The 15,468-nt window shown below is 34.0% G+C and overlaps 2 protein-coding genes across 2 annotated transcripts; both read left to right on the forward strand.

Moving 5' to 3' along the window:
• The first annotated feature begins 2,383 nt into the window (after window positions 1–2,383).
• On the forward strand, window positions 2,384–4,226 carry LOC122597659 (palmitoyl-acyl carrier protein thioesterase, chloroplastic-like). Its single transcript, XM_043770232.1, has 6 exons — window positions 2,384–2,710; window positions 2,815–2,948; window positions 3,233–3,346; window positions 3,471–3,648; window positions 3,770–3,838; window positions 3,948–4,226. The coding sequence occupies exons 1-6, from the start codon at window positions 2,384–2,386 to the stop codon at window positions 4,224–4,226; spliced, it is 1,101 nt and encodes a 366-aa protein (XP_043626167.1).
• A 791-nt stretch (window positions 4,227–5,017) lies between these two features.
• On the forward strand, window positions 5,018–11,331 carry LOC122595682 (nucleolar protein 10). The gene is made up of 17 exons (XM_043768104.1): window positions 5,018–5,161; window positions 5,354–5,521; window positions 5,785–5,883; window positions 5,977–6,068; window positions 6,310–6,410; window positions 6,796–6,886; window positions 6,988–7,046; window positions 7,144–7,255; window positions 7,777–7,845; window positions 7,978–8,030; window positions 8,125–8,233; window positions 8,799–8,969; window positions 9,074–9,232; window positions 9,469–9,561; window positions 9,679–9,861; window positions 10,037–10,245; window positions 10,665–11,331. Exons 2-17 carry the CDS (start codon window positions 5,389–5,391, stop codon window positions 11,086–11,088), a joined length of 2,157 nt encoding a protein of 718 aa, XP_043624039.1. The 5' UTR covers window positions 5,018–5,161; window positions 5,354–5,388; the 3' UTR covers window positions 11,089–11,331.
• Window positions 11,332–15,468: the final 4,137 nt, after the last annotated feature.

The raw sequence follows: 15,468 nt of genomic DNA on the forward strand, positions 1-15,468 counted from the left end.
ATTGTACGTACGATTACAAATTCATTTGTTATTGATTCCATTTATATGTATTTAGGATGAATGGTAATATAATCTAATCACATTAGTAATTCTATAAAAAAAAATTTTTAAGCTTTATTTTGTGTATGTATATAATTGCTATTTAACAAATAGTTAAACATTCATCAAGCTCTATGTAGTCAAAAAAATTCAATCATCATGATGTGGAAATAATATACTCTATATGAACTGATAGACGATAATAGATGTATCAAAATAGGTTGGTTCAGAGTCCAAACATCTTCACCTAATTCTTGATCATATACTCTGGGCACTCCAATAAATCGAATTCGCGTGTTTCAACTTTACATGTAGGTCTACACTACACTTCATTGTTTTGTTTTGTTGACCTAATTGTATGTTGCGGGTATTCGACCAATTATATCAATTCTTTAAAGTATAGTCAAAGTCCTCAATGCCAAATTTCAACCTGAATTTAGGTTTATTTGTATGTTAAAACATTATGCATGGAGTTCACATTACATAATCTATCATCCAAGGATTAGAGGTCACTATATTTTTCATGTTTCATAATATAGTTTATGTTATACTGCTTTAAAAAAATCCGCACATCGTGCGGGTAAAAGACCTAATATATATATATATATATATTATGTGTGTAATCAATTATTTACATATTTTACATATGTTATTTAACTTAGATGATGTTATACTTGTTGCATATCGTTTATAAGGACGGGCGTACTTTTGATATATATATATATATATAGGTATTTTACTCCGCGCGATGCGCATATTATTATAAGTTATTGTTCAATTAGTGTTGATTTAAATATTTTGATGTAGACATACACAATAACAAATATTTTGTTTAATTAGTTCAATGTGATTGTTCCTATTAATTTCGTAAGCATGTGAATATAAATAAAACAATGTTAAATATGGGTATAATATATCACTATCAAAATGTTATTAAAGATAAATATGAAAACAATTGATGTTTACACTTGAATATTTTCAAAATGTTCATGGGGCATTATGAAGGTTTTTACCAACTAAGTTGATGAACATTTCCTTCAACCTTAATCATAATAATAAGAACATATATAAAAATTAAAGAGAAAAGTCCTCCATGTTTATAAAATTTTTTTTTTTTAAAAAACCTTATATTAAATATAAAAAAAATTGTTTTTACATGATCACCAAGAAAAAGATAATAAAAAAGAAAACTAAATTAATATATCAAATGATAAATGTGATATAATACGTAGGATTGAATAAAACTATTTTGAAAACTAAATATTTTCCAGTTTTAAAAGTATATTTTAAGTTTATACAGTTTATGATTTTATTTTTCTTTGCTTTTGAATTTTGTAAAATACAAATATAAAATAGAGGTAAATATTGTCAAAAATTATAGAGATGCCACATAGGATAAAAACCTATGTGGCAAATTTTAAAAATAGCTTTAAATTTAAAGAGGCTTTTAAAAGGCTAGGTTAACTATTGTTTTAATAATTATATATATATATATATATATATATATACTTGCTTTCAAGTCATGGTTCTAGCTCGATGGAAATCAATCAAATATGATCTGTAAAAATTAAGTTCCAAAACCAATCGAAAAATGAAGAATTGATCGAGTTTACACATTTCAAACACATTAACATTACAAATTAGCAGTGGCGGCTTAAGGTTTTTAGAGGACTCAAACGCGCTAGATTAATTTTTGGGGCCTAGTTCATTACCATATAAACTAAAGTAAAAAAAAAAGTAGCTCGTCTTTTGTTATTGAACTACAAGTAATAAAAAAAATATGCAGATGTTGATGCAAAAATCAAAAAGGCGTTACTGCAATGCAAATTATATAATGATACTTAATCCAAAATTCAAACACTAAGTCTAATATACAAGATTTTGAGGCCTTGAAAATTTGGGGGCCTAAAGCGATCGCCTAGTCCCATAATACTGTTGAGCCACCTCTGCAAATTAGTATATTAAATTACATATCATTGATATTATTTATACCTATTACAAATGCAAATGTTTAACATCACGTTCACGGATCATGTTGTGTTTAGCTTCGCAAGTTAATTAGACAATGATCGATCGATAGGCCTTGTTTAGTTCAGCATAGACTATAAAAATATGCATAAGTTTTAGCTTCACATAGACAATAACATCATATATATATATAAGTTAAAAAATAAAAAATGTGATTTTGGTCCTCTGGTGCACGAGGGAAATCGAATAAAGTTAAGAACTAATTTTGGCAAATATATATGGCTCCTATATATAAAAGGACAGCGTGAATACAATATGTTGCAATTCGACTTTGAGATCGACCAGCTGCTTTATTTATAAGCACCAATAGTTAATTATGACTGCATCTTTGTTTTTGAATGCTTTTTCATACCACAACAGGAAGTGTAATGATACAGTACCATGGACCAAAGATGTGCACATATCAACAAAATGTGCTTATTCTTGCTGTTTACATCATACCAAGGTAAGAGTTGGCGCTATTTCCATAACGCCAGGAATAATGCTTGACCGCAACATCAAATTGGGTCCAAACATGGTGGCGGATCTTGGTTTAGGGAGAATGGTGGACGATTTTGTATTCAGACAAAACTTTTATATTAGAACATATGAAATTGGGCCAGATCGAAAAGCTTCTATGGAAACACTCATGAACCTTTTGCAGGTACTCAGGCTAGTGGATTCTAGCTTAAAGCAATTAATTCATTTGGCTATCTAGCTACTAGTTAGTACATGCCATTGATTAACAATTTGAAGATGATTTCACAGGAAACAACCGTTAACCATATAAAGGAAATTGGACTATTGGGTGATGGCTTAGGTCTATCACCAGAGATGTGCAAGAAGAACCTGATATGGGTGATGGCAAAGTTGCAAGTTGTAGTAGACCGTTACCCGATGTGGTACAACACATACCATTCTCATTTCTCAATAGCTTTTATTAACACTACTAGAAAATTAAATGATTTGTAGTGACAAAAGGTTTTTGTGATAATGTCCCACTAAAAATGACATAAACAAAAACTTAATTAATTGTGTTGAATTTTTAGTTTGACCAAACTTTTCTCGAGAACCGTTCTCTTTACGAGTAAAAACCAGTAGTTACATTTTTGTGTATGATAAACCATTGCAGCCATACTTTTGAGTTGGACCTTGACGTACTTTTCATATACTTGATCTATTACAGGGACGATATAGTTCAAATTGATACATGGAAAACTGCATCTGGGAAACTTGGTATGTGCTCCAATTGGATGTTTAGTAATTCCAAAACGGGGGAGACATTAATAAGAGCTTCATGGTAAGATCGATCATTTTGCTATATCAAATCATGAAAACTTTGATATTGAAGAACTTTTCTTTGTTATAACATTAATGGTGGTATATCCATATATGTGTATCTTGTGCTATATATGATCTTATAGTGTTTGGTTGATGATGGATAAAAAGACAAGAAAGTTATCCAAATTTCCAAATGAAGTTCGAACTGAATTTGATCAATACTTTATGAAGACACCGCCTATAGTCAAACAGGACAATAGAAAATGGTCAAAACGAGATGACAAGAACATTGTTGACCATTATTTTTGCAATGGTTTAGCGGTTAGTAGCTTACTACTTTTCTTATAATGTGAAACATTGTCTAGCTATACATCGATTTCTTACCCGATTATGAGATTTTTAATTAACTATATAACACTCAAAATCTCAAATATATATATAGATACGGCTGAGTGATTTGGATATTAACGAACATGTTAACAATGCAAAATATTTTGGATGGATCCTTGAGGTAGCTAGCTTATCATACAATATAATAGTATATACGACGATCCATATATGCTTATCATACCTCAATGATTTAAGACTCTTAATTATTAGGTCGTTGTTAATTATTGCAGAGTGTTCCAAAGAGGATCGTGGACAACTATGAGGTTGCTAGCATGAGTTTGGAGTACTGTCGAGAGTGTAAAAAGGACAGTGTGTTGCAATCCCACACTTTTGTAATGGGAACTGATGATAATGGTGATGAAATAACTGATGACGACCATGTTGATTGCCAACACCTGCTTCAACTCGACATTGGAGGTGGTGAGATTATGAAAGGTAGGACGAGATGGCGGTTAAAATATGAAAGAAGACCAGGCCCATTCGAAAGCACTGATAAATATTTCCCTTAATTAATTAAAGGATGGATTAAAAACTGTACCATATTTTCATTAAGGCGCTGACCAGCTTATGTTGGTATATTTGTCTTTAACTTTTTGTTTTATGTTAGCAAAACTTAAACGTGCCATACATTGTAATGAAGCTCCGGTTAGGTCATATGGGTCCGTATACAATGAATACATGTCATGAATCATTTGGGTGTTGAATTATTGGCATTATGTTATGATGAATTGTATATCATGCGAGCATCTTATAATCTACAATTATCTTCTAACAACTTTAAAAGCTTTTCCCATTAGCAAAACGTATCTTTCTAAGTAATATTCACATTACCTCATACCTTTTATTGATTATCTTTGAAAAATGAATAATCATTAGAAAAAACTCAAATTATATCTTGTGATTATTATGAATAGGAAAAGAAAAAATGTGATAAGTTTAATGAGTAAGAACCTTTTATAATGATTCTAAACCATACAAAGTTTATATATATAGATAGAGATATAGAAGCTTATTTTTTCATATATTTAAATTACAATAATTTTATAAGGTGTAAATCATTTGCTTGCAACAGGGATCTAGTTTACGTTGTTTTAACCGGGTCCGTTTTCACCCTCAATAACTAGTAGGAGGAGAAACTCTTAACTAATTGAGATAAAACTATGTCCCAATACAAGACTCAAACCTATTTCAACGGACTACTATATTGGATACGCTATAAGTCTATAAATACGCTACAACATAACTAAATAAGTGATAAAAATATGTCGTCACTTAATTTATTCATATAGACATAGTATCGTTTTTATTTATTAAAGTGTGCGACTGCTAGGGTTTTAGAAAACACAAAGGGGTTTTTGCAATTTGCCCCAAAACTCTTGATTCTCCATTCCCCCAATCTTTTCGCATTCGCCGCACATTTCTTTTTACAGAAATTTAACTCCAAGTAAACTTCATCTCTTTTTTATTTTATATCTATCTTTATTTGTTTATTTTATATTATATATGAAAAAATAGAATCTTTTTGCAGGGTTTGAAAAATATTGTTAATATTTGTTGAGTTAAATTATTGAAATTTTGCAACTTAGGTCAGTTTAGCTGTTATTGATTTTTGGTTTTGTTTGATATGGTGTTACAGTTGATAAAGTTAGGAAATTGCTAAGGTAAGTCAAGATGGCATACCAAGGCGGTAACTTGAAATCGACATCGATAAATGGGGTGAAAATGTATACGGTTGCCGGGCAACACCGTTCGTTGGCTACTTGGCTTCCCCCAAAGAAAGCTCGTGCTCTTCGAAAAGATAAAAGTATGATTCTTTGTGTATTATCTTGTTTTTGTTTATGTAATTGTTACTAGAGGGTTGTAGGGGTTCGGTTTTTTTAGGTATGTAGAATGTGCAACGGCAACGCCCCTAGTTAGTATTTACATTCAAATAGGATACTGTTTTATATGAGAACTTTGATATGCATATGGTAGTCTTATAATGGCGTCTGCTTGAAATATATTGCAGTAAGTCGGTAACTGTTTTTCGTTCTGTTATTTTAAATAAAGTCGTTTTCGTGTGAGTAGATTACTTGGAACGGGTGGATTTGATCCAAGATTTAAGGTTTGAAACTGCAACAACTAGAATAAAAGCGACCCCAGATGGAGAGTTTCTCATTGCTTCAGGTTTGTTGTAACTTTTGTATTTCGTTCAGCTATGTATGATAGCAGATTTGGTGGAATTGTTTTATCAACTTTGCTGATTGTCATGCGTTATAGGAATTTACCCTCCACAAGTCAAAGTATATGAGCTGAGGGAGTTGTCGTTGAAGTTTGAAAGGCATCTGATATCAGAGATTATCAATTTCCAGGTATGTTTTACTGAAGTTTTGAAATATATATCTCTCTTATATTTAATGGTAAAGGCTAATTGTATATCAGAACTGAAGTTTTGTAATATGTATCTCTCTTAAATTAACAACCCACTACCGCACAACACACATGAACAATGAGAGTGACTTGTGTTTTGTTTTATTACTTACGGACACATTACAAAAGGCAGAGACAGCTTACCACAGTTTGCTCAAAGTTTCTTTTTTTGTACTTAAACAGGTGTTGAGTGATGATTATTCAAAGCTTGCATTTCTTTGTGCTGACCGGTCTGTTAATCTACATGCGAAATATGGAAGTCATTACAGTCTACGCATTCCAAGGTTTTTAACCTTCACCTTCTCTCTTATAAGACATATATGTAAATGCAAAAAGGTGGGTTTTTCTGTAATCTGCATCATGTTCTGTTATTTGTCTGCAATGGGAAGTCTCCAAGTGAATGCCAGAGTTTTCTTTTTGAGGCTCATCTTAGTAAATGTAAAATTTGGTAAATTTTGCATCCAGATTTTACCTCTATGACAGAATATTGACATGAGCTTTTGGTAGTCCAGCTCCTGATTTTGTCATTACTTAAGTGGATTATATATTTGGCTAATTGTCTTATACTTGATTAAACCATGGGATTGTCAAAAGTTGCAGTTGTGTTCAAACTCAAAGATACACCATTACTGTGCTGCACTGCTCTCTGATCACTTCTTTTATGAACAGGATGGGAAGGGATATAATATACGATAGCTGGTCATGTGACTTGATATGTGCAGCTTCTTCACCAGATCTATACAGAATAAACTTAGAACAGGTTTATTGTCATATACCCTCACTGCCCACGCTGTTGTCAGCTAATATGAAGTTGTTTTGTAAGTTTCAAGAGTCGTAGCTAATAGAGTAATTTTTACACAGGGCCGCTTTCTATCTTCTCTTAACACACAATCTCCAGCCCTAAATGTAGTCTCCAGAAGGTTCGTTTGACTTCATTCATAAAGATCCTGCTTTTATAGTTTGCACTCTGCATTCATTAGCTTTTTATTGGTTAATATTGTTTATTGTTAAATTCAGCAAATATCATGGATTGATTGCTGGTGGTGGTGAGGATGGTGTTGTTGAATGCTTTGATATGCGAACAAAAACTTCCGTTGCCAGGCTTGATGCAGTTACATCCTTTGATGAGGTGGAACTCGTTGGATAAACCTTAATGCTCCGGTCTTTAACAATTTTAATAAACATTTTTGCAATAACAAGTTTTACAAGCTTGTCAAATCATGGGTTTTCAACCTGTAAGCATAGTCACGTTTTATTTTATGTAAAGGTAGAGAGAATTTTTTATTAAATATATTCTGTAGGAACTTGTATATGTGGCTATACTTGGATTTTTTTTGAGAATCGTCTTTCCATATTTATGTATCATAGTTAAATGAGTATTTTCTAAAACCTGTTATTAGTCTTTGATATATATTACCATATCATTATGGTTTTTCCTATAAGGTACTATTAAAGTAGTCCTCCTAATTCTCAAGTTGGTAGCAACTGGGGTCTTGCCAGCTCGGTATATTCAGCAAATGTCTAGATTATAGTTTCAGCCATTTAAATTTAAAATGCCAAATGATTTTTCTTCACTCTTTTATAGTAGAAGATCCATTTATTTTTGCATATGTTGAATTAAATGTGTACCAAATCTCTTGCATTATGTAGGAGGTTACTGCTTTAGAGTTTGATGGTGATGGAGGCTTTCATATGGCTGTTGGAAGTAGTGGTGGGAAGGTATGCTTAAAATTGAACCCGAATTTTGTTTGTCATTAACTCATTATCTACTCTTGCGTCTTAGCTCTTTGTTTATCAAATTACATGCATGGGTTGTTTATTTTACAAGGCTTTGCTTTTACTAATTTACAGGTTATGGTATATGATTTGCGATCATCATCTCCTCTTAGAGTAAAAGATCACATGTAAGTTACTGAATTTTAGTCTTTGTTTTTATGCAGTGTGGAAAACTCTTTTTTGCTGTTGAGTTTGTTTTCATGACCTTGCAAAATGTTTTAGGTACGGAAGTCCTATTTTGAACATCAAATGGCATCAAACTCTCAACTCCGAGCGGCCAAAGCTAATTACTACTGATAAGCATATTGTTCGGATCTGGGATCCAGATACGGTAAGTTGTGTTTCATAGTTGTTTAGCTATGCTAAGTGTATATATATGGACAAATCTGAAACCAAACAGGTAAAAGAATTTGTATTACGATTCATACGCAAGATAACACACTATAACTGGGAGTTGTATTACGATCGACTTTGATAGTGGTCCACGCTGTCAGAGAATATCTAGTGTCATAAGTCATAACTTAGGCTTGTGTATAATGTTAGTGTGTAAAATCTTGCAAATGTGAAGCTGCAATTTTATTTACAAAGGTTTCAGTTCCAGTCCATCTACCATTGAATGGGCCCTTTAGGTCACCAGTTATATTACTTTTCTAATGGTTCAATTGGGCAAATTAATTAATTTTAACTAAAAAGAAAAAGGGACAAATGCATCGAAGTAGAGAGTGTCTTAAATTGTGATTCGACACATACAAACTTCTTGAATCATCTTATTAAAATAAGTTAAGTTTATACACTGATCAGCTCTTTTTGCCACCTCTATCGTTTTATATTTGGTCGCTATGTTGTATTGCATGTTTTCTTGTTTAATAATTTCAGGGTGTTTTCTGTTATTATAGGGGGAAGGAATGACCAGTATTGAACCAACAGCTGGAGCAATAAATGATTTGTGTGTGTTCAAGGAAAGTGGACTGATGCTATTGGCCTTGGACACAAGCCAGATACCATCTTACTTTTTACCGGCCTTGGGACCTGCTCCCAAGTGGTGCTCATACATGGAAAACTTAACTGTATGTCTTATAACTTTTGCTGATTTTCCATTATAATTTACACCTTAGGTGCCCATTTTAACGTTTTTTGTTACTTATTGTAACGTCACCTTTTGTTTATGTAGGAAGAGTTGGAAGAGGAAACAGAGACAACTATCTATGATGATTACAAATTTTTGACAAAAGAGGAACTTGAGAAGTTAAATTTGACGAATTTAATTGGCACTAATCTTCTAAGAGCCTACATGCATGGTTTTTTTATTGACTTCCGCCTATATAAAAAGGTGATTGTTCTTGTAATTATAATGGAAACTACAAATTGGTGTGTTGTTTAATTCCTTTTTTAATGCGTTTGTTTTCTTCTATTATTTGGATCTGCATTTTTCCTGCATATTGATCAAAGAGAAATATGTATCATATTCATCATGTTATCAGGCTATTGTTCGGCTATCAGGATAATGAGCATGTTCATTTATAATTGCTAAGGTTTTGAAATTTGTCGTTAAAAATGTGTTTGCAGGCAAAGGCAGCTGCTAACCCGATAGTATATGAAGAGTATATAGAGAAAAGAAAGCGGGAGAAGGAGGAGGAGGAACGTAGCACTCGGATTACGGTTCATACTTTTTCATCTTATTTGAATATTTGCAGTTCATTATTGTGGTTGACTGTCTGTGATTGACCAATGACAAGGGTTATTCTCACAAGTAGTGATCTTTTGATCTTTTTGCAGATTAAGAGGAAACTGCCTAAGGTTAATCGGGGTCTTGCAAAACGTATTTTCGAAGATGAGGAATTAGAAGCTACTAAAAAGGATGCTGATTCTGTTGATACTAAGAAACCATCTAAGAAAAAGAAAGGATTGACTTCTGAAGTTCTTCAAGATGAGCGGTTCACGTCACTCTTCAAAGATGAGGTATGATAACATCAGAGATATTGTAGCATTATCATCTAAGTGCACATTTCAAGAAAACCCAGTGTAATTGGATTTTAGCTTTTTGGATTGATAATTTGCTTAAAACATTCACAAATTGCACCTTTTTTTATATCTTGGATCCCTTGGTGAGACTTGTTTTCTGATAATGTTTCAGGACTTTGAAGTTGATGAGAACTCACTAGAGTATCGGGCTTTACATCCTTTAGCTGCACCGGTGCAGCAGTCTTTGGTAAAGGAACATTTTGAGCCTTTTATGGAGGATGATGACCAAATTGATTCTGAGGCTTCTGAAGATTATCAGTCATCAGATGGTGAACCTACAAATGCTAAAAGTAAAGATGGCAAGAAAACTCGAGCTCCAAAGTAAGATGATCAATCCCTACTGTCTCAACATATCTATAACTGATTTTTGTATCCAATCATTTTAGAGACTGTAGTACACTAGTTCCCATATACTTATAAATGGGTCAAATTGGGTTAATGTCTTCAACTAATGGGTTGGCTACATCTGATAAAGTCAAATCAAATGGTTCAGTTGGATAGTCGGGGAAGTCTTAACGAAAGTGTTGCTTTTATAAAACAGTATAGTTTTTTCAATCGTACAAGACACTAATTATATATAGAATAATTTCGGCAAGTACTGATCCATCCTCTTTGACTGATAAAAAACACTTGTTTGACTTACTTCCCAAGTCCTGACCCGCCCATTTTGCCCCATCTACTTTATCTTCATGCTCTCTTTTAGCTTCATTACGTAAATCATCTTTTTTTGGAATGTGCAGATTGTATGAAGTGAAGGATGAGAGGCATGCAGAAGCATTTGGAAATCGCAGGTCACTTGCCAAAGAGGATGCTTTACCTCTGGAGGAGAGGGTCAAAGCTCTTGCAAGTAGTAGTAGAAATTCAAATGGTTTCAACAAGGTTAAAGCCGGACCAGGAGGATCACGAGAGATATCATTCATATCCAGAAGCAAGCGGAAGTATGAGGACGATGATGATTCTGATGATGACAACCCTCGTGGTAAAAGAAGGGGCATACAATCACTAGGGCTGAAGTCTGATCGATCAGCGTTCCAGGGCCGGGGAAGGGGTGGTGGCGGCAGAGGCAGGGGAGGCGGCCGTGGCAGAGGGAGAGGAGGCGGTGGTGGACGAGGGAGAGGAGGCGGTGGCGGCAGAGGGGGTGGAAGAGGAAGAGGTCGGAGGTGAAAGCATTTTTCGTAAGACATACTAGTGAGCAGTGACCAAAATGTAAGTTATATAGAAGAAATATGAGCAAGACACAGGATATAGTTTCTTGTTTAGATAAGTTTTTAATTTTTTTTTTAAATGGCAAAAGGGTATCTTTAATCCTTAGGGACTGGATTTTGTTTTGCTTCATGTTACGTGTGGAATATTTGATTTGACTGCATAAGAGTTGAAATGGAAATTTCTCTCTTTTTTTATTGTTAATGGAGGTATTGCAGGTAAAACAGTGTAGAAATTTGTGATTGCTGTTCTTAACCAAAGTTGGGGACCTCACTGCACGCACGAATATATTTGGGAGTAGGCAGGGCAAGCTGGTGACGTTTGAAATCGAGTTTAATAATTTATAACAAGATCTACCGTTTACTGACTACCACATACTTACGGGCAGTGTATCCGTTTGTATGTAATATAGTTAATTGGTAAGACCAAGATCGAACACAAGAACTGAATGTTGTACTTAAGGTTGTAAAAATGTAAATCAAGAGGAAGTTTGGTTTGTGACCGAATTGTCACTTTGCGTTTAGAAAAGTTAGTTTGTGGAAATTAAAACAAATTAGTAATTCCAAAGAATTAATCGAAAATGGTTTTAGTGTAAACAATAATTAAAAAGCCATCTATGTCGAATCCGCTCCACCAGAAGTCTAGGTTGCATATGGTTTAAGCTCAAAATTCAATAATGTTGGTAATAATAATCGTGACAAGTCAAAAACACAAACGGGTGCACTACGTTTGTAAAATCTACTCAATCACCTAATCAACTCAATTTCTTGCAACAAGTGGTACCACCAACCCTATTACAATTCCTTGAACTAACTAGTTCGCTTGATTATTTAAATAACAATTTTATCTTTGTGAAAGAAACGTGGTACCACCAACTGTTAAATCCACTTAACAAAGTAAAATCTATTAAACTTGTATTCTTTACTATCATACCATGACCTAGTAAAAGTTATTCATAGACAAACAACTAAAATAATACTTGCATTCGACTAGTACCACTATCGAAGGACACAAATATCACCAAGAACACAAATTTAAGTAGAAGAAATCACTTCATTAAGATCTTGACAAAATGTTAAGTAAAACCAACCTGAATTCAAAATATTATGCAGCCATAACTAATTGTTTCACTTCATCTTCATAGATGTATAAAGATTTAGCTACTCATAATGTTAACAGTTAAAGATTGAAATAAAAAGGGAGACATAATGTACCAAATATGAAGTAATAATCCAAATCGAGGTTACAATCGAGCTATAATCACTAAACAAGAGCCAAATTTAATCTTCAAATCTTCCAATGATGTTGGAGTGATGAAAACCCTTAGAAAACCTTGAAAAACGGCTGGAGTATATGTGTGAGAGCTAAAGTGTCCAAGACTAGGTTTAGGGTTGAGTTGTGGTTGGTATTTATACCCCAAGAGAGAAAAAATGGCGATGTCAGCTTGATCTCGCGCCGCTAGGACCTCGGGTCGTGCCGCTAGGTGTGTTTTAGAGCAATTCTGATCGACGGACAAACAAACTCGTGCCGCTAAGGTCTTTTCTTGTGCCACTACTGGGGTTTGTTCACTGACTAGCACCGCTAGGACACTAGCTAGTGCCGCTAGTTTGGCCTGGAGTTGTTGTTTCAGCTTCGTTCTTCACCAATACTCATCCGTTAGTGCATATGGACCTTTCCTAAGTCGTTTTCTACCATTTGTGAGCGATAAACTTGCTTTAGACCTGAAATCACTAGAAAATACCATAAAACTCCACAAAACATGTATAAACGGCTATCAAACGTGTCTAAAATGTCCAAATTGTATGAGGGAAATATGTATAAATTTAGACATATCACTGGTTATCGTCAGTATTGCTTTTCACAAGGATGCTTTCGAGTATCGCCCGTCAATGTGGCCACTATAGCATGGTTTAACAAGTATATAATGACAAACATTTACACTGCTCAAAGATTAAATTGATCATGCAAGCGAATAATTATGTAACAGAATTGTCCATTAGACTATTCGGAGTGGGGGGATAAACCACCAGCCCCCCCCCCTCTTGCCGTCTCAGCACCACCCGCTACACCTCCCCGAGGGGGGCAACTTGCCGTCTCAACGCCACCCGCTACACCGCCCCGAGGGGGGGGGGCAACGTAAAAGTAAAACCCTTCCGATCAATATTGATCGTCTCTTGCCACACGAATTTCAAATTTTTCGAATGTTGTAACGGCTCTTTTGAGCATAATTCAATTTATTTATTTATTTTAAAAAACTTTACCTATTTATACAAACTCAAAACCAATTCATTTATACAAACCAAAAACTTCTTTATCCTCATTTTCTCTCTACATCTTCTAGCTAGCTTTTCTCTCTATAATCAAATGGCTTGGACCCGGCCTGAAGAAATAAGTTTGGCACGAGCTTGGGTCGAGGTGGCAGACGACCCGTTGTGCAGAAATTATCAAAAGGAACGTACGTTCTGGTCGAAAGTGACCCAGCTTTTCCTCGCTTATGAAAACCAACCATCGACATATCGAGATTCAGATACAGTGACTGCTAAATGGCACCACATGCGCACAAATATTCAAGTATTCGATATGATGTTCACCCGTGTGAACCAAGGTCACGACGATGAACACGCTGCAATGGCTGCAAGGACTTTGACCGAGTACAATGCGGTTTCTCGAAATAGTTTTTGCCACGTAAAGGAGTGGGAATTGGTACGAAGCTATCCGAAGTTTAATCATTTAGTTGTATTGTGTGATGTTTGGAATAATTGTTTAATTGTGTTTGTGTTGTGTGATGTATGGAAAAAATAATAAAATTGTGTTTTTTTTATATATAATTGTGTTTTATAAGTTTTATTTAAAAAAACTTGTAAAAAAATAAAAGAAATTCAAAGTTGCCCCAATGGAGCCCCAAAGAGGTGTCTCGCTCCAATGAAAAGGAGGGGCATCTCCTTGGGAAGGACAACGCCACATGGTAGAAGTCGTCCCCATGTGGAGAGTCTCAAAAGAGGCTCACTCCTCATAATCTTACAGACCGTCTACTGCCAAAGGATTAGGGAGAGAGGAGTCATGTAGCTTAATTTCTCATCTCTCCCAAATCTCACCAATCAAATACCTCCAACTCAATTTTCTTTTTCAACTCTCCTAACCATTTTCAATAGCATTCGTCACCTTCTCAACCCTCCCAAATTTTATTTTTTTTCTTTTTCATTCAATTTAATCAAACATTTTTTCTTTCATAATTAAATTAAATATTATTTTCATTTATTAATAATTATTAATAATCATTATATTATTAAATAACAATAACAATATATATTAATATAACTAATAATGACAATAATATAAAAATATATTATATGAAGGTAATTTTTGTATATACATGAATTTGCGGTCTTCCATTGTTCCTTCTCGACGACGCTGCTCTTCTTCTTGTAGGTTTTTTTTTCTTTTTTTATTTAAGCTTTGAAGCTTAAAAGGGGCTGGACCCCACCTCCCACACGCTCCCCCATAAGCTCAACGGTCGAAAATAACCTAACCCGCAGCTGGCTTTAATCCCGCCGAGTCCCAGCCCGTCTTCAAGCCGCCTTGATGACGGCAGTGTTCTTCAACGGCTTGCTCAACCCGGTGGCCATGCCGCTGCCACTCCCTTCCCCCTTATGATCCTATATTTCTATCCATAGTAAGTACACTATATACACGTGCACTGCCACTCACTAACAGGGTTGTCAGCCCATTAGTAATAACTACAAATAACTAAAAATTTAATAGACAAATTATTTTCTCAACAACTTACACAATTAAGCATATGAATCAAACAATAAATAATTTTTTCACAGATTCTGATGAAATGTGATAGAATTGGAATATAATTTCATTCCGTAGTACTTTTGGTTGTTAAAAAATTATGAAATTTCATTCCATTGGAATGAAAACATTTGTTCATTCGATGGAATCTTCATTTATTTGGGTTATTGGATGAAATTTCATTCATTCACTTTTTTGAATTTTAGGAAAACAAAAAACATTCCATCAAATTTTAATTTTTTACAAAAAAACTCTTTCGGAATCTAAATCCTTTGACATATTTCATTTCTTACAAAAACATTTTGTGAACCAAACACGCCTAAAATAATACAACAAGTATGTCAATACATGAAAATAAAAAATGAAGTAATTTTAATTTAAAATAATAACCGAAAGAGATATATATAATCTATGAAACAAAACAAAACTCAACTGAAAGTATATAAGATATTTAATATGTACTAAACATATTATATATTAAAGAAAAGGTAATTGAAAATCCTTTGATCTCATGTATCATTTGGTATCGACTAATCTCCCAGT

This window comes from Erigeron canadensis, chromosome 4 (genome assembly GCF_010389155.1).
Source record: "Erigeron canadensis isolate Cc75 chromosome 4, C_canadensis_v1, whole genome shotgun sequence".
Classification (NCBI taxonomy): domain Eukaryota; kingdom Viridiplantae; phylum Streptophyta; class Magnoliopsida; order Asterales; family Asteraceae; genus Erigeron; species Erigeron canadensis.